Consider the following 20470-nt stretch of genomic DNA (forward strand, 5'->3'; position numbering starts at 1 on the left):
TGGGGTGCTCAGACATGTCTCCCCTGAGTCCCCAGCTGGGCTCATGGCCGTGACCATTGTCCTCAGAGTTCCATCCTCCCAACAAAGGGACAGAAGAAACACAGGGCCCACTTTTCTGGATTCTGAGTTGGAGCCAAGAAATTCTATCTGCTGCTTCCTTCCTGTTGAATTATCCCCCAAGGACCCTTAGTCCCTCCAGTCTCCTCCAGAGGCCTATAGCTGCCCCACCTCCCCATGATGGATACCTGGCTCTTTCCTACCCAGAGGAAAACACGGGCCCTTCCCCAGCCCTGCACTGAACTCCTGTGAGTGGCTGAGGAGATGAGGAGGTGTGAAGAGTGAGTGTGTTGGGGAGAGAGGGGTCCCCTGCCACCAGGTACCAAGGACTTCTGCCAGATCACCAGAACTGACACCTGGTTCCACCGGCCAGCTGTGAAGTGTCTGCCCTGACATCAACAGCTGACCTCCCACAGGGCCTAAGGAAATGGAATTGTGGGTAAAAGAAACATTTTATCTATTTTATTTTGTTTTATTTTTATAAATTTTTGGGGAGACAGTTTTGCTATGTTGCCAAGGCTGGGCTTGATCTCCTGACCTTAAGTGATCCTCCTACCTTGGCCTCCTGTGTTGAAATTACAGGTGTGAACCACCATGCCTGGCCAAGAAGTGAATTTGTAAAAGACATGAGGAAAAGCCTGGTGGAAAGCTAACAGTGAAAAAAATTTTCAATACTTGCTATGGAAACTAAAGAAACTCACAATATTTTGCTCTCTATTGGATCATTTCCATCAACATACAAATAAATACCTGTTATTTTTTCCATCTTTAAAAAAATGCCTTTATTATAAGTGATTTAACAAATTAATCAACGAGAAGGGAAAAATCTTCTCTATAGAAGAATTCCAAATAGCATATGTAGATACTCTCCCCTCCAGGAAGCCGAGCTTAAATCCACTGTCTTTGAGAGTGGAATGGATTTAGTGACTCACCTCCAAAGAGTAGAGTATGGAAAAGGAAAATAGTAACTTTATAGGAAAGAAACCCAGCAGGTACCTTGTTAACCAAATGATGAAGGTTCACATCACTGCTGATAAGTCATGTTGCTATCATTCACCCGCTGATACGATCTCATGAGAAGGGCACTTCTCGACTGTGGTATTCTTCAAATCTATTGAGTTATAAGAAAACACAAGATAAACCCAAATTGAGGAATATTCTACAGAATACATGACCAGTATTCTTCAAAGCCCTTAAGGTCATGATAAACAAGGGAAGACTAAGAAATGATCACAGATTGGGATGACTGAGACATGATGACAAAATGCAGAGTGATATCCTGGAACAGAAAAAAGACATTAGTGAGAAAATTCAAAAAACTCTGATTAGAGTTTATAGTTGGGCTATTAGTATTATACCAATGTGAATTTCTTAGTTTTGACAAATATACGTGAGGGAAAGCTAGGCGAAGGGTATACTGGAACTCTCTACCCTGTACTGTCTTTTAAACTTTTCTATGAATCTAAAGCTATTCCAAAGATAAGTCTACTAAAAAACAAACAACAAAAACCTCCTCTAAAATTTAAAGACGGACAATATCAGGTGTTGACAAATCTGTGGAGAATTTGGAGCTCATACATTGCTGGTGAGAATGAAATTATGCAGTCATTTTGGAAAACAGTTCGGTAGTTCCTATAAAATGAAAGATACATCACTAAATGACCCAACAATTCTACTCCTTGATATCTACCCAGTAGAAAGGAAATGTATGTCCCTACAAAGACTTGTATACAAATATTCATACCATTTTTCATCATAATGGCCCCAAACTAGAAACAACTCAAATGTCCATCAACAAGTAATGAGTAATCAAATTGTGGTATATGTATACAATGAAATATAACTCAACAATATAAAGTAAGAAACTACTCATAGATACAGCAACATGGATATTTCTCAAGTATATGCTGAGCAAAAAAAGCCAGACACAGGAGCACATCCTATATGATTCAATTTATATGACATTTTAGAAAAGGCAAAACTAATCTGAGACAGAAAGCAGGTCTGTGGTTGCCTGGAGCTGGGGATTCAGGAGGTGATGATGGGAGTGATTGACAAAAGGAGCACAAAGAACTTTCTGGGGAGATGCTGCTGATATATATCTTGATTGTTGTGGTGGTTACATGGATGCATGCATTTGTCAAAAATCATTAAACTGTATACTTCACATTTATTGTATGTAAATTATGCCTTAATAAAGTTGATTTTCTGAAAAGCTTTCTTTGATCCATTTACCCTGCCAGCTCCCCTTTTGCAAGACTCCTGAAAGAGCTGTTGGTACTCACCGTCTTCACTTCTACCCCATACATTCTTTCTGAAGCCCACCCCAGCCAGGCTTCTATTCCCATCATGCCATGGAAACCATTCTCATCAAGGCGGCAGTGACCTCCATTTTGCTAAATCCAATGGTTAGTTCCCATTTCCCAGTCACATTTTATTTGACCTGTCAGGAGCATTCCACACAGTTAACTCCTTTTTCTTCCTTTGGCTTCCAGGACACAGTAGTCTCTTGGTTTTCTGCCTGCCTCTGATTACTCCTCCTCTGTCTTCTGTGCTGATTCTCCTTACCTCTTCAACCCCTTCATGTCGGCTGTCTCAGGATTCCCCTTTCTGTGCTCCCTCCTCGGATGATTTCACCAAGTCCCAGGGCTGTAAATTCCATCTATATGCTGAGAATTTCCAATATGATTGAGAAATTCTATCTCTAGCCCAGACCCTTCTCCCAAATTTTGACTTATTATTCCAATGGCCTACTTGGCATTTCTCTTTGGATGTTGAATAGACATGTCCAACCCAACATGCCCCAAACAGAACTCCTGATCTTCTCCCTTAAAGCTGTCCCTGCTGCAGCCTTTCCTAGGCTGGCATCTTGCAATTTGCTCAAATAAAAAATCCAGGAGTCATCTTTGACTATCCTTTCTCATGCCCCACTAGCTCCACCTTCAAAATACATCCACAATCCATTGATCTTTCGGCATCTTCACTGCTACTACATTCAAAATCACATAGCGATTCTTCATTTCTCCCAAAATTAAAGCCAGTGCCCTGGCAATGGGCTGCAAGGCCCTAAAGGATCTGCTGTCTCTTTCCCGACACCTTAGCTCTGTGATTTCAGCTCCCAACACTCTCGCCCTTGCCCAATCTTCTCCAGATATTCAGGTCTGTTTGTAGTTTCTCCATCATGTCAGGCGTGCTCCCGCCGACCTGAGAGCCTCTGCTTTAGCTGTTCTCTCTGTTTGGGGTACTCTCCTGGCCAACTCGCTCACTTCCTTCAACCCTGTGCATTCAAACTTCTCAAATCTCACCTTCTCAGAGAGGCCAGCTCTGATAGCAGAATTTAATGTAACCTGCCCCACTCCCAGCACTTCTTATTTCCTTACCTTGTTTTATTTTTCTTTTGTTTTCACAGCACTCACCACTTTCCAGTACAGTCAGTATGTTATTCAATCTGCTTATTTTGTTTACTTTTCATTGTCTATCTACTCAAAGGCAGGAAACTGTTTTGTTCACGGCTGTATCCCAAGTCCTAGAGTAGTGCCTGGCCCGTAGTAGCTGCCCAGTAGGTACTTGTTGAATGAAGTAAGAAAGTTTCACCAGCAGGAGCAAACTTCTTACCTCTGGCCTATCAGCCCAGGTCTGAGCAGACTGATCCAGGAGATGACAGAGAAAAGGTGGATCTGGAGGGATCCTGCCCTGTCCCAGGATTGGGAGAATTGAGAGAGGCTCCGAACTCTTCCTGCATTGTCTTTGGTTGTGCCTCGTGACCTCAGACAGACCTGGGCCTCTGGTTCGCTAGGCTGCAGCTGTGTGCTCAGAGCCACTGCCCACCGCTTAACGTCATAGTTCTCGGGGGACCTTCCAGGAATACTCAAGACGATGTATGTCTACGACTGCACTGTCCAGCGTAGCAGCCACTGGCCATGTGGCTACTGAGTACTTATTTGGCCATTCCCAACTGAGATGTGTTGAAAGGATAAAATTTCAAAGACTTAGTACAAAAAGGAATGTAAAATATCTCATTAATAATTTTAAATATTGATTACATGTTGATACTATTTTGTATACATTGGGTTAAATAAAATTTATGATTAAAATGAAGTTCACTTCTTTCTTTCCTTCCTTCCTTTTCTTTCTTTTTCTTTTCTTTTCTTTTTTTTTTTTTTATACAGGGTCTCACTCTGTCACCCAGGCTGGAGTGTGGTGGTGGGATCATGGCTCACTGCAGCCTCGACCTCCTGGGCTTAAGCAATCCTCCCACTTCAGCCTCCCGAGTAGCTGGGACCACAGGTGTATGCCACCACACCTGGCCAAATTTTTGATATTTTGTAGAGATTAGCGGTGGGGAGGGGGGTTTCAATATGCTGCCCAGGCTGGTCTCAAATTCCTAGGCTCAAACATTTCTCCCTCCTAGGCCTCCCAAAGTGCTAGCATTACAGGCATGAGCCACCATGCCCAGCCGCTTGTATCTTATTACTTTTTTAATGTGACTACTACAAAATTTAAAATGATGTAAGTGGCTTGCATTATATTTCTACAGAATGGTTCTGGTGTATGAGGAAAACAACTCACGTCTAGAAATCAAATCTCAAGACTCTGAAAATCCACATTTCCTAAATCCAAACTGATGGCTCCTTTATTTCAAATAATACTGAGATACAGTGAAATTCCATTAAGATAAAAGCCACTTCAGAATATGACTAATTCAGTTAATGAGGATTTCTTTAAAAGCTTTGGCTTTGTATCCTTATATCATCTTGTGATGCTTTGCCTGAGGGGCAGAAAGCCCTCACAAAACATTCACAGTCTCCTCTATTTGTTCCTCAGACATTTATTGAACTACAGTATGCCAGGAGCTGGGTGAGGAGTGGGGGATTCAACAAGGCTGGCTCCAGCCTCCCTTCCCTAAGCTTCCCTCCTAACGTTGCACATGTGGTGAGTCGCCCACTGAGGCTCACGTGAGCAGCCACGGAACCGGGCGCTGGGTGCCTGATCAGACCTGGGCCAGTGTCAGTACAGGCCTGGAAGAGGAGCAAAGCTTGGGCCCTGAGCTCAGGCCTGTGGGCAGGCTGCTGGCATCTGGCAGGGTATTCTAGAGCAAAGACTTGCAGGGTGAAGAGGTCTGCAGTATGCTACAGGACCATGTGGAGTATTTTGAGCTGAAGACATTTGAGAATCAACAGCTGCAGGAAGAGGCTCTTCCTGGACTCCTCTTATCTTCCTAAATGCAAAGCCTCCCCAAAGAATTCAACTATTATAAATCCCTTTCCCAGGAATTTCACAAGAAGAGAAGATTGACTCTTATCAGTGAAGAGAGGTCAACACAAGGCATCACCTGGATAAGAAATTGCCTGAACGGATATTGTTACAAAACTATCCCCACAGTCCATGGGGACAACACATACTTCCCATGGAGTCACCTAAGAACCTATTTATTTTTCCTAAGTTGTTTGGTCATGTAGAAATTCCCCTCTGCATCTGCCCACTCCCTATTAAGATGGCACATAAGCCCCAGATTCTAACCTCCTCCTGGAGTCAGCTTTTATGTGTGTGTGAACTCTCATGTACATACAAATTTGAACAATAATATGTTTTCTTTTTTTTTGGAGGCAGGGTCTCACTGTCATCCAGGCTAAAGTGCAGTGACATGATCAGGGTTCACTGCAGCCTCGAACTCCTGGGCTTAAGTGATCCTCCTGCCTCAGCCTCCAGAGTTGCTGGGATTACAGGCATAAGCCACACCATGCCTGGATTTTTCTTTTGTTAATCTGCCTTTTGTCAGTTTAATGTACAGGCCCCTAAATACTGAATGTAAGAGCATAGAAGAAAAATTTTCCTCCCCAGCAATGGTCAGGCACTGACACTGCACGTGCTGCTCAGAGATCTGCGTGCTTTGTAGGCTAAGGGAAGGAGGCTTTGTGTTCTCAGAACTAAACGCAAGGGGCGCATTGACCCTGTGAACTGATTTGGGGATGGATATAAGAGGCTGTGGGAGAGTTTCAGGAAAGATGAGTCTGAGAGCCTGGGGAATGCCATAGAGCTGTGAATTCCTAGAGGCCAGGCCCGGGGGAGAAGGGTGCCCTAACAAAGCTAGGAGTCACAGGGGAGCAGGGAAGACAGAAAGAGGCTCGGTGGCCAACAGGACCTGGCACCAGGAAGACATGTAATGAAAGGAGGGGTGGTCTAGAGAGACTTTCTCCTATCTTCCAAGATTCTGTTATCTTGCCATATTGTTCTTATGGGATTAAAAAAATAAAGTGGGAGAATCCAGGGAGCAACAGCTCTAGAAAAGTTGCCCCCTGGATCTAAGCTCTCTGGCCATGGTCTTTCCCAGCAGGGATGATTCCTTCCTGAATTAGGGCTGAAGATCTGGACTCGGAATTATACGCTAAGTTTCTCATGAAAAGAGCAATAAAATTTACCCTCTATTTCTGCCTCTTTCTCACTGTGCCAAATGTAAAGAAAAAAGAAAAGAATAAGAAAAGCAAAAAGGATTCACTAGAGATTGCAAAGCTAGAAAGGGAATAAGAAATGAAAACAACAAAATGTTTGCTTTAACAGCAGCTCAGAGATGCAGGTCAACCATTTACGAGAGGAAAGTGCCTCATACTTCAGGGATGGACTCTGGGCAGGAGACAATTTAGGATGAGAACCAGAGAAAACACATCCCCTGCCAACTTGCCACTGGGTCATGGAGAGTCTCCTTGGGGAAGGGGGATTGCTTGAGATCTTGCCAGAACCATGCACACGTCTATCTGCTGGCAGAAGCGGGCTGCCAGTGGCCATGGGTGGGAGTGAAGGGGCTCAGCCTTGGGGGCGGGAAGTCTTTTCTTCCACCCAAATCCATTGTCTGAGTGTGAAAGTGCTTTCCTCAGCTGCAAACTGTATTTATGGCTTCTCGGAATTTTCCGAATGAAGTAACTTTTTTCCCCAGACCATTTTCTTCACAACTGAAATTGGATCCCCACAGTCCATGGAGACAAACAAAACAGCATGACATCACCCGCCTGGGAGTTGTCATTTCAGACACCACGGCAGCCTTTTGTTCAAGATCAAATGGATGTGATTTGCCTGGTGGAGGTGGCATCCTGCCCAGGCAGAGGAGGGGATGGTTCCTGGAGCTCCATCTTGAGGATCTGGGAGGCCAGGAAGACAGCAGGTGCCCGGGCTGCCTGCAGGGCAGGACTGGAGAGGAGGGGACAGGTGGTAGCAGGTCCCTCTGCCTCCTAACTGCAGAGCTTTGAGATGATGCTCCGTGACACAAGTTGTGACGGAGACAGCCCCACCCATCAGTGACGCTGACGTCTGTATCCCTTCTTTCTTGCCTTCTGAGGCTCAGGAGCACAGGACACTGACCTGGAGGTTAGATGGCCTGGATTCAGCTTCTGTCTTGCCTTGCAAAGCTTCCAAGCCTCAGTGTCCTTCTCTGTAAATGTGGAGAAGATAGATTAAAAAAAAAAAATCTCAGTTCTGTTAAGCTGCACAGATGTGCCAGGACCAGATACAATCATAAATATATAGAACCAGAAAGCATGGGCTTTCTTCTCCTCTGCCCATCTCAGCTCTCAACACTCACAGGAAGGGTCCGGCCGCTCCACAACTGTCCTTGGCTTCCTATAGGGAAGGCTGGGAAGATTGGCACGGACTGTGTTCAATGTCCTTTTGAGCTAATAATTAAGGTATTATTTAATGAAAGCTCAAACAAGAGCTGAAGCCATCTGGGAACCTAATCACCCAGTGCCTGCAGGCCTGACCAATTACACAAGAATAGAGGTTGGCCTGTCTTTCAGCAAATAAATGCTTCCTAATGCAGCACAGGGCAGAGCTCTAGATTGTGCTTAGCCTAAAGAGGAAGTAATCATATAATTACACTGATTATTGAGAGCTGCTGTGCACCAACAACAGTGTTGCACGGCTTACAGATCGCAGCTGATCCCTTGGTTAGCATCATTATTCCCATGTAACAGATGATGAGCTGAGTCAGGAATATCCCCATTGAACAGATGGTGTACCTAAGGCTAGGGGAGCAGGGGTAGGTAACCTGCCCAAGGACATTCCATCATAGTGTAGGCTGGGGATCCAAACCCAGGTCTGTCTGATTGCGAGACCCCTGTGTTCACCACCACACTCTTCTGCCTCCCAGTCACAAAAGAGTGGGTGTCTGTGACAAGGAGTGTCTTGTTTATTTTCTTATGCATCTGGTAAATGGTGAGGTAGACACCAAGTTGTGTGTGTGTGTATGTGTGTGTGTGTGTGTGTGTGTGTGTGTCCTGTGGTGTACTGAGGGTAGGCATGTCATCTCATCTTTTCACATCTATTCTTGTAACTCAGAAGCACTACGTTTCTCATTACTACTTATTTTATCCAAATTAAATGACAAAAATCATATACACATACCTATTTTAAAAGGTTGACATTGAAATAAGTTGACTGTATTTATTCCATGGCTGGGAATGTTATTTGAGCAATTGTAAACCAATAAACCAAAGTTAGGCTGTTGGCTGAGTCATTAGGAGTCCATTAAAGACAATGAATAATTTCAGCTGGGCATGGTGGCTCACGCCTGTAATCCTAGCACTTTGGGAGGTCAGTGCGGGCAGATCACTTAAGGTCAGGAGTTCGAGACCAGCCTGGTCAACAATGGTGAAACCCCATCTCTACAAAAATACAAAAATTAGCCGAGTGGGGTGGCGCATGCCTGTAACCCCAGGTACTCGGGAGGCTGAGTTAGAAGAATTGCTTGAACCCAGGAAGCGGAGGCTGCAGTGAGCCGAGATTGCGCCACTGCACTTCAGCCTGGGTGACAGAGTGAGACTCCATCTTAAACAAACGAACAAAAAGACAATAAAGAATTTCAATCAGTAGGAGAAAGGGGGAAAGGAGGCTCTGCCACATAACTCTGGAATTGGAATAACTTCTTTATAGTGAGAATGAATGAGCCTGTTTATTTAACAGAAACTGCATTCTGAGCAAGGTCAGGTGTTTGGTTTGTAGAACAGCATCATCTCGAGGGTGGGGAGCTCCAGGACCCAGCTATTTATAGCATTTTCTGAGCCAGGTGCAGGCAGCAAGGCAGCTGCTTACCTTCAAGCCTCTCTTCCACCTGCAGCTCAAGGCTAGGGCAGGGCAGGCCTTGAAAAGGTGTAGAATTAGAAATAAGATAGGACAGAGCTCTTTCCACTGGGGACTGGGACTGGCACTTCCCAGAATGAGAATTCCAGAATGATGACCGGAAAATAGCTGAAGTTATTCATTGAGGATATAGTGCATTCCTGTTTCTTGTGACCAACACATACTTTTTGAAGATTATAAGAAGTTTAGTGGATTTCTATGCTCAGCCATTAGAACTCTTTTGTAATTAGGCAAGGTGATGTCACCACAGTTCTAGGGACTTGTAGTGTTAAAAATCATGAGAGAACAGTTTCATGCTTCCTAAACAGAAAAAAATCTCAACCAGAAAGAAAATATAAGCTTCCATAATTCTCACTGACTCTTACTTCTGAGAGTAGTTCTATTAGAGGAATACGTTTTGAAAGAATTTTGCAATTGTGACTACCAATATCTGAATTTTTACTCATGGAACTCAATCAAAATCATCCTCTTGAGTGTCACAGGATGTGCATTGGGCATTGTAAAATTTCATGATTGGTTAAAAAGTATACACTTCCCTGTTCAATGTAAACCTGAGATTGGCCAGTTCAGGGGTTAGAAGCCCAGGCATTTTCCTTCTCCCATTACTGGAGAGGTCCCTGGGCTCCATTGAGGCTTTCTTGAGAAGACACTGCTAGAGTTCCTGAGATGATGCCTGGAAGGTTCTATGGGGTCTTACAAGGCCATTGCTATGAAAAACCACGAACAGGATTTGTAATTGATAATGTAGTTATTAATACTTCCTCAGCATATCAGAAATTTTGAGATAGTATGTAGATGAGTTGACCATAAGAAGCTGGAGTTTAGTCAATAAAACACATATAACATACATCGAGTCCTTACAGAGCACCAGGTCCTTTCAGATGTGGGTCTTCCTTCAAAGAAGCACCATGGACGGCATAATAGTTGAGCACAAAATCACTGGAGTGAGTTAGGTGGAATCCGGTTTCAAAAGTGACTCTACTCCCTGACTTTAGGGTACATACTTAACTTCTTAAGCCTCACTTTCTTTATGGGGATAATACCAGTATCAACCCTGGTAGGGCCTGGTACACATGCAGCACTTAAATAACATAGTTATTATTTTTATTAATCATGATAGGTCTGCGAGGTTCCTATTATTTGTTTTAAACATGAAAACAGATTCAGAAAATGTATTTGATCAAGGTCAGTTCATATTAAGTTGGGATTTGTTGGCTCCAAGTCTACATGTTTTCTTGTATAACCACAGCCTCCACTGTCTGATCCAAAATTGGAACTTACCTAAAATAACAAATAAATGTGGATTGTTCAATAAGGTGAAATATAGAACTGTTACCTGGTTAAATATGCCTGCCTTTCCCCCAAATCAGGGGATCTACAAAGAGAATTACCCAAACTTAAGTTATAGCGTAAGAATGCAAAAGCACTTTTGGGGTTGGGGTAACATTTAAAGATCTCTAAATTTTACTTTCTCCTAAACTTGAATCACAATCTAAAAGAACAGACTGTGCTGGTGGAATTGTACTAACTAGGACTATCCAAAGTAAGTTACAGATTTTTGCCAGCTTTCTGTGCCAGTGACCTAGAAACTACTTCAAAACCTATTTTTATTTCTTATGGGCTGAAATTTCGGTGAAACAGTCCAGACAACTCTGACCCAGAGTCTTCAAATTTAGAAATTAATCCCCAAAGAAAGGGAGTAACTTTTATTGTGGCAGAGAATAACCTTCTCATAGCCCAATCATAGGAAGAAATAACTAACTTTTCAATGCCACATTTCCTATTTGCAATTTATGATATGAAGATGCAAGAGAATTAGGCTAGCAATTATTCTTGAATCTCTAAAAAGTAATTTGGCCTAGGGACACATAAAAACACAAAAGCATTCTGTAAAGCTGATGTTGCATACCGTAAAATTGTAAATGTACACAAAGGGATACTGTGAAAAAGAGGAAAACCATTGAAATTTTCCAAGATGTATCTATCCATAAAATATGCAAACATTAATTTGTAATGATTCCAGCAAATATTTATCTACTTAAAAAAAAAATTAAGAGATTTACTATTGTGCATTTTAAGCTGAAATTTCCCTAGGTCAGAGCTTATGTTTAAATTGATTCTTAAAGTAATTCAGACATGAAAAAATAATCCAAGTTAAAAACAAGAAAACAATAATAAATCTTTATGGAAAAAAAGGGAGAAGACTCTATTGAACATCCTGAAGAGTGATTCCTAAGCAGAAACAATGATAGTTTTATCCTGGGTGTGGGTTATTCCTCCATCTTCTTCTTCTTCTTCTTTTTTTTTTTTTTTTTGAGACAGAGTTTCACTCTGTCACCCAGTGGTGCAATCTCGGCTCACTGAAACCTCCACCTCTGGGGCTCAAGTGATTCCCAGAGCTGAAGTGATTCTTGTGTCTCAGCCTCCCAAGTAACTGGGACTACAGACACGTGCCACCACACCCGGCTAATTTTTGTATTTTTAGTAGAGATGGGGTTTCGCCATATTGGCCAGGCTGGTCTGGAACCCCTGACCTCAAGTGCTCCAACCACCTTGGCCTCCCAAAGTGCTGGGATTACAGGAGTGAGCCACCACACCCAGCCTTATTCCCCCATCTTCACACATATTTCATTGCCTTTTCAGAGATGCTTCTAAAGATGTGGAAAATGATACAGAGGAAAACATATTGAAGAGCTTAATTAATACCTTGAAGACATCTCTGGCACACTGGAGAACCAGGCAGTAAATGTTTTGTTTTGTTTTTTAAATGCCATCAAAGAAGGCATTTTATAATCCCAGGGCTTAAGTTGACAAACGTTCCTGCAACCATTGATCTCCTAACTTGAATCAAAAGTATGCAGCGGACAATGAGCTTGAATACATAATTGCTTTCCTGTTAAGAAAAGCATTGTGACTAGCCAGGGCAAAATGTGGTAACATCATGCCTGCTCTTGAAACCCCGGGGCCTGTTGCTCAGCTTCCTCACAGTGTTTCCATGGTGCAAGGTGCTTTACAGAGAAAGTGCATTAACTGAAATGGATTTTTTTTGAGAAGTGGCAAGATTTCTCAGAAGAAAATTGTTTATCAAGAGAAGGTAAGTTTAGAGTGAGTCTCCTGTTGACACATAAATAGAAACCAGGTTACAGAAATCCACATCCTCAGCTATGACTATCAGCTTGATAAAAAGATCAGTCCGTATTTGGCCTAACTATGAAAGTACACAGAACACAATGGTGAGGCAGTCTATCTTTAGGTATTTCACACCAGATTCTTGTAATTTTAATATTTAGAATGGCACACTGAGGTGGGGGGCCGGTGATGGCAGCATGTGAGGGAGGGGCAGTATGGAAGAGGAAAGAGCAACAGACTGTATCTGGATTCAAATAATGGTTCTGCTCCTTTCCTAAGAATTGGACCATAGTCATTCATTTCCCCTTGGTCTCCTCATCCCTCTCCACTCCAGGTGTCTTCTAATGCCCCATCTCTAAAATTCTGTGATTCCAGTAACTTGCTTTTTTTTTTTTTTTGAGATGGAGTTTCGCTCCTAAAATATCCTCCAAGCAATACTCTCTAAATACTGTTATCAGCTAAAGGAGTGAAGTGCAATGGGGAAAGGCTGGAGTGCAATGGCATGATCCCTGCTCACTGTAACCTCTGCCTCCCAGGTTTCAAGCAATTCTCTTGCCTCAGCCTTCCAAGTAGTTGGGATTACAGGCATGCACCACCATGCCTGGCTAATTTTGTATCTTTAGTAGAAATAGGGTTTCTCCATGTTGGTCGGGCTGGTCTCGAACTCCCGACCTCAGGTGATCCGCCCGCCTTGGCCTCCCAAAATGCTGAGATTACAGGTGTGAGTCACCGTGCCCGGCCCCCAGTAACTTGTTAATGTTCATTTTTCAGGCTTCATTCAAGTGATTCATTAGAATGCTAGAATAGAACTCAGGTCATTTGATTTCCATAGTTTAGAATAATATCTGCTTATTCAGTTGAACATAAATCCTTTTTTGGAACACAGAAAGACACAAATAAAGTAAACTGACATTTCCAGGTATGCTAGAAACCATGACTGCATTTTGAATAGGAGGCAACAAAGTATTGTTTCAAATTGCAAAAGGTCAATACATTTTCTGCTGTTATGTTCCAGAAATCAAAAAGTAATTTTATGGTAGTCCTATCAATTCATACTAATAGCTGTCTAACTATCCACCCCCCCATCACAATCTAAAAACAACTTAAGTAGGCTAAAGTGAACATTTAGAACAAGAAAACAAAACTAAAGATGAGGATTTAAAATAAATAGGAATGAGGTTCTAGTAAATCATCATGATGACGTACATTACAGTTGCTTGTGGTGAAACCCAAATTTAGCATTAAGCTTTTCAGCATCCAGTGTGAAAGACGAATTCTACCTGATCAATTACGCAACTCCTAGCGAACATAAATTGAAAGTAAAGTAACTGCTCAGCAGAAACGCAGTTGTGTGTGGTAAGAAACAAAAGTTCCTTGTCAGGGGTCTTCATAAAGAATGGTGCCAACAGCATCCTCAGTAACTTTCCTTTATAGATCCAATGGTTCAATCCACAGGATAGAAGACAATTTTTACTTCGAGACAATCGCATCACAACTAAGTAGACAGGGATCACAGCAGGATGGTGACAAGAGACCCCGGTCCCATATTGCCTGAGTTCAAATCCCAGCTCTGCCGCTTACTGGCTGTGTTACCTTGGGCATGCTATTCAAACCTGCCTCAAGTGCCTTAGTTTCTCTAATGGTGAGGTGGGGACAATAATAGCATTTGTGAAGATTGAGTTAATAAGTATAGCATTACAACTTATTAATGAAGAACTCAGTAAAAGCAGTTGGGCTGGGCACTACCATTAGCACAGTTCAAGTACTCAGCTCTCCACTGACCTGACTTGAACTTGATCAAGGCAGATTCTACAACAGTGTGGTCCCAAAGAACTTTCTGTAAAAATAGAATCTGTGCTGCCCAAGAGTACCAGAAATGTGGCTAATATAATAAAGAAATGAATTTCTAATGTAATTTAAACAGCTACAGGTGGCAAGCGGCTACTGCATTGGACAGCATATAGAAAATTTTCAATGTTGCCAAGTTTGATTGGACAGTGCTGCTCTAAAACATCCTCCAAGCAATACTCTCTAAACACTGTTATCAGCTAAGCTTTTAATGAGTGTTGGGTAACAAGGAACTCCAGATTGTAGTCCTTGACATCTAAGGAGTGTGGCCAAATCTCTGTCCCCAGGTGAATATAGACACCTATGCCTCTGGCTGTGAGTGGAGCAGTCTGGTTGTGCTGTGAAAAGTCAAGAATGAGCGGCTGAACAGAATGCCAGCCTATGTGTGCTTTGAGCGGAGCCAAGGCCAAGATCCCCCCTTAGAAAATTGCTTTGAATCTACTTGGAGCACAAAGGAATGAACCTCATCCCAAAGTTCTACTTTAGCAGAGCTGGAATTGCTTCGGCCTGAACAATTTTAAAGGTGTTTTAATCAGATACTGGCCTCATTTTCCCCAAATGTTCTATTAACTTTGGGAAAAGCTACTTCCTGGTGTTCACTCCAAGATAAACTATTTGGAAAAGGTACATCAAGATGACTAAATAAGGCTGGGCATAGTGGCTCACGCCTGTAATCCCAGCACTTTGGGAGGCCAAGGCGGGCAGATCACTTGAGGTCAGAAGTTCAAGACCAGCCTGGCCAACATGACGAAACCCCATCTCTACTAAAAATACAAACATTAGCCAGGTGTGGTAGTGCATACCTGTAATCCCAGCTACTAGGGAGGCTGAGGCAGAAGAATAGCTTGAACCGGGAAGGCAGAGGTTGTAGTGAGCCTAGGTCACACCACTGCGGTCCAGCCTGGGTGAAAGAGTGAGACTCTGTCTTAAAAAAGATTAAATAAGCTAAGCTATAGAATGGGTCCCAGATAAGTAGGAGTTAACAACTGTCAAAATCAATAAAATGATTTTACATAAATTATGTAATAGAAACACAAAATAAAGGGAAAGAAATTTATAATGTATATTTCAATATGTAAATGCTCAGGCCCAGCTACATTAGAAGAAACAACGAAGTCATTAATATCTGTAATAGAATTATGTTGATGACTTAATTATAAGTAGCACTGCTGTCAATAACAAGATTTTTGAAAAGCGGTGCAATTCTTGATAAAGTTTTGAACAAAATGAAGTCGAATCTTCCCTTAATTATCTCGTGGTTGTATTCTTGGAAAATTCATGATACTTTAAAACTATACCAAGTAATACCTTATTTTAAAATGTGAAATGGTTGGGTTTTAGGTTCAGATATCTAAAATTGTTTGTTTTCTAAACACATGAATGTCCAGCAGAACATTCAAGAATCATGTGGGATGTAGAACAATCCTTTGTTAGGCTAAACTGTCCCATGCACTGTGGGATGTAAAACAACTATGGCCCCTGCCCACTGATTGCCAGGAGTGGCCCCAATCACTTCTAAAACCATTAGTCCAAGCTCAACATATGAATTCTACCAACTCCACCCCTGCCAATGACTGGTTCATCAATCCAGGCCTAAGTCAACCTGTGTAGGGTACTGGTTGGTTTGAGAATGGGGTACGTGATATAATGTCAGCCAATGAAACAGCTTAAGTTTGCATCAAAGTTTCCTAGGAGGGAGTCACAGGAAAGACAGTCTCTTCTCTATGTGGTTATAAATGGATGTGATGTCTAAAAATTCTGTACTCATTGCAGAACTAGCTGGAGGAAGCAGCCAACAAAGAGGGCAAGGCAAGAGCACAAGGGAACTGGGCTAAAGATTCTGGATGATGTCACCCTTGGGGTCAACCCTACCTTTTTATGTAAACGGGCTTTATGTAACTGGACTTCCAGTTACACAAACAAATACATTTCCTATGGAGTAAGCTGTTTTGAATTTGGATTTTGGTTCTTGCAGCTGAAAGCACTTTGATACATGCATAAACAATTTCACAAGTCAAAGACTGAGACCTGGTTTTGAAATAAAAACATCAAAACCAAAACAGCAGCAGTGGCAGGTGAATATTGTTCCTGGCCTTCTACACCAAGTGGTAAACCTGTGACAGGCGCCGCTGATCAGAAGCCTGCATGCTCCACAGGTGAGGGGGCTACACACTGCCAGCCTGTATAGTTCGTTCATGAAGTTACAGGCGCACTGTGGAAGGAGGACCAAGCATAGCTCACACCTGCAGCTTGTTGCGGGGATGCATAAAAGGCAAAGAGCTATTCAACCTCAAAAGAAAAAATATAGCTACAGGTATAAAAGTAATGCTATAAGTATTTGTGTACAAAGAGCTCTACAGGATGCTCTGTGGACAGATGGGGTTATAAAAATAGACTAAGTCCCTGCTCTCATGAAGCTTACAATTAAACAAGTTAGAAAGAAAATCATGTTTACAGAGAAACGGATCAAGGAATGCAAAATACAAGTAATAAAACTGAGTGTGGTAAGTGGTGGGGAAAGGAGGGGTTGGGAAGGGGGCAGTCAAGTACGGTTAACTATGGAAGACTTTCTGACAAGCCAGGGTTGAAGTTTGAATATTAAAGCTTCTATCACTGGGAAGATGTGTAAAAAAGGAAAAAAAGTAAGTATATAGGACCATGAGTGGAAAATTTAGCAATGTCCTGCTGAAATGGTATCAGGCGAGGTTCTGGATAAACATGGTTCCATTTCCAGATTCATGAAAGACAGCGGGACAGGAGGAAAGAGCAAGCATAATTGGGGCTGGAGCCTCAATCTGGAATCCCTCTTCCACCAGGTCCTACCTGTTTGACCTTGGACAAGTTACTTAGCCTTCCCTGTGTCCATTTTCTCATCTTATAAACTGGGGACATGTAGTGCTCAAGGAGGCGTAGGGTAAAACTTGCATGCTAAAAACTTGCATAATTGGGAGGGGCTTAATTGTGGTAGTTATTATCATCACCCTTAAATCTACAAGCAATTCACTCAAATTAGTTTCACAGTATTTATAAGGCAAACATATATGAAACTCAATGTACCTAATACATTATGTTTGAAAAAAAGCGTGTTTTAAAAAGCAGCTAATTGCAATCCATTACAAAATCCCCAAATTAAAAGAAAAACTATAATACACTAAAAAAACAAAACAAAACAAAACAAAAGACAAATCGTGATTAAGGGATGTATAAATACATTTATTGGTGGTATTCCTGAATGAATGCAGAGAAAACAGAATACAAAGAAATCAGCACATAAAAGGAACCATTAATCTTTAAAAATGCTATATACTTATATTTTGACCAATTTTGCATATTTGTTTAGATTTACAAACAAATGTAAAGCTAATTCCAAAGTTTTCTTCTGAATATACTTCAAATTTGAATTGTAGTGTTCTCCATTCTAAAGCCAGCTGTCTTTTGCTGTATTTACACTGACTATGATTTACTTTGTTTGTATCTAACCTAAAAGCAAGACTCTGTAAGCTGATCCTGAAGCAGCCAGTTACTCAGGAATTTTACAACAGCTATTAAAGACAGGATAAAGCCACATGAAAGAGCGAGCCTCAATACTAGATATATAGATACAAGAGAAAATGCCAAGAAGCAAAAAGAATCACAGAAATACCAATTCTATTCTAAAGCATAATTTCTAATTCTAGCAGCAATTCAATTAGCAATAGCTTAGGTGCCTTTATTCCAAAAAACAAAACCATTACTTGTTTCACTACAATTTCCTGACTTTACCCAATGAGTATATCAGGCCTTCATATTCTTTTTTAATAACTCAAGAACATAATTCATACGTTACAGAATCATTAACAAAAGAGACCTTCAAACATACTGTTGAAAGCTGCAATATAGTTTGAGGGCCAGATTTCAATTTACATAATATTACCATTCATAAAGAATTTATGACACCCAGTACAATACTGTTCAGCACTGTTAACTCAGAAATGCTCCATCCATTCTTGCCATCAGAGAATTACAGATATGGATGGAATTGTTAAAAGTCTAACAGGGCCTCTAAATAGGATTGCACATGAAATAATTATGAACTATGATAAAACTGTGACAACACAGCTAGCTTATAGAACTGAGTTTTTCACTATAATAGCACTACAGAATTATGACAGTTAAATATCAGAATTATTTTTCCCTGCTAACTATTCAGTAGAGAAAGGATTTTCTGGCTGTAATTCTGATGAACGGTTATCTTTGAGGACTAGGATACTAGGGAAAATTGGAAAGTGAACAAAATGAACTCATTTATTTTTCACAGATATTAAGAAGCAAAGCAGTTTACAAAAAGATCAAAAATTATCCTAAAAACAAATAAATATAAGATCAAATCAATCATCTTTGAACAAAATATAGCTCATTTTCAAAAGTTTTGTTTGGTTTGTGACTAGACTTAAAAATACTAAAATAAGCTGAATAGATGCTAACAATACTAATTTGCACACAAGATTTGAAAAAAGTACTTCAAGTTTTAAGTTATCTCTTATCCCTAGAGAAAGTAAATAAAAAATGGCTCTTGCAAAAATAAATGAAAACAAAACCACCAACAAAAACTAATCATATTAAGATACTGTTTTTCTTTTTGAATACTTCAATTGGTCCTATATTAGGATAAGGTTTTGATAGCAAGGACTTCCTAGCTTCTTCCTTTATCTTCCATTCTCTAGTCACTTCTGTGTTTTTATCAAACAAGGCTACGTGTAGGTTTTCCTACAAGGTCAGGTTGAGTCAGAGGTAGCGTTAGGATGCAATATACTTGATCATAGTATGTAGTTAGTTCAAATGAACACATCGTTATCTAAAAGGATTACAATAATTAAAAATGCAAAAAGAAATATGTACGGCCCTCACTGCTTTGCACTAAGAAAAATTCTGAGAAACTGAGAACAAACATTGGAAGCCAGGAAACAGGCAATTAATTGCCTCATGTTCCATGAGCTCCTTTAATGCACCAGTTCAGGCTGGTTTTCCACGAAGGGTAGCACCCCACTCACATAATAGGCAATGCCAAGAGACAGCAAAGCAATGACGAAGATCAAGAGCAATACTCTCCAGAAGCCCAGATCCTCCACAAACTCCTGCCATGTGGTTCGGAAGCTGGAAAGGACTCCTTCACCTTGCTGCAGGTTGGGATTGAGGAGTGAATGGCTTTCCATGGCACTGTGGAAGAAGAAAGAGCAAAAAAGGCATTAAAAAACACAGCAATTCCAGAAACATAAAACCACAGGGCTACTATTTAGAAAAGACCAAATATACACACATACACACACACACACACACACATATATATATATACTCTTACATGCTTACGTATCTGAACAATATATCCTAAACTGTAAATTGCTAAATGGTAATGAGTATGTTTCTCTTGGTTTAGAATTTAGTAAAGTCAAGTTAAAAATTCTATTAAAAAGGTCCTGGCTGGGCATGGTAGCTCATGCCTGTAAACCTGACACTTTTGGAGGCCAAGGAGGGAGGATCACTTGAGCCCAGGAGTTCGGGACCAGCCTGGGTAACAGCGAGACTCCACTCTGTTTTTTTTTTTTAAGGTGTCCTGAGCAGAAGTCTTGAAATAGGTTATGAGTTCTTTCCATCAAGATATTAAACCACAACACATTCTTGTTATGTTAAATTTAGAAGATTCAAAGTACAGACTCGTAATTTAAGAATGTGTTAATACGAATAAGCAGACATGCAGGTGATGACCCCTGAAGAGGACAGTCATCTACAAGTCAAGCAGAGAGGCCTTAGAAGAAACCATCTTTGTGACACCTTGATCTCAGACTTCTAGGCCCTAGAACTGAGAAAGTAAATGTCTCTTGGGGGGAGGGGGGAAGATGAGTAAATCTAAAAAGTCACTTATACAGTGTATGTGAATCTTGAAGTTAAAAGGGAATTTTTATTAATTTAGTTCAATAATCTGACCAATGAAGGAATTCCTTCTTTAATTGTAATTCTCTAATAATGGAAGGTTACTCCTCAGCCTGTTGTACACGTGGACTCGTCTAGTCATCTAGTCATCAGAAATTCTTTTTTTTTTTTTTTTTTTTTGAGACAGAATCTCACTCTGCCGCCCAGGCTGGAATACAGTGATGCGATCTCGGCTCACTGAAACATCCACCTCCCCAGCTCAAGCAATCCTCCTGCCTCAGTCCCCCAAGTAGCTGGGACCACAGGTGCATGCCACCACGGCTGGCTAATTTTTGTATTTTTGGTAGCGACAGGGTTTCGCCATGTTGCCCAGGCTGGTCTTGAACTCCTGAGCTAAGGT

At 41.3% G+C, this 20470-nt stretch overlaps 1 protein-coding gene across 4 annotated transcripts in view; it reads right to left on the reverse strand.

The window, feature by feature from the left end:
- Window positions 1–1054: 1054 nt before the first annotated feature.
- Window positions 1055–20470, reverse strand: part of ANKRD46 (ankyrin repeat domain 46) — a 58711-nt gene continuing 39295 nt past the window's right edge. For 3 of the 4 annotated variants that reach the window (XM_032760130.2, XM_058444142.1, XM_058444141.1), the window contains one exon: window positions 17356–19359. In XM_032760130.2, the coding sequence (XP_032616021.1) occupies window positions 19143–19359 (217 nt within the window). In that variant the 3' untranslated portion in view covers window positions 17356–19142. Of the gene's footprint in view, window positions 1169–17355; window positions 19360–20470 lie in introns of those variants that run through there. The other variant, XM_032760133.2, reaches the window with a different exon arrangement.

This window comes from Hylobates moloch, unplaced genomic scaffold (genome assembly GCF_009828535.3).
Source record: "Hylobates moloch isolate HMO894 unplaced genomic scaffold, HMol_V3 SCAFFOLD_9, whole genome shotgun sequence".
Classification (NCBI taxonomy): domain Eukaryota; kingdom Metazoa; phylum Chordata; class Mammalia; order Primates; family Hylobatidae; genus Hylobates; species Hylobates moloch.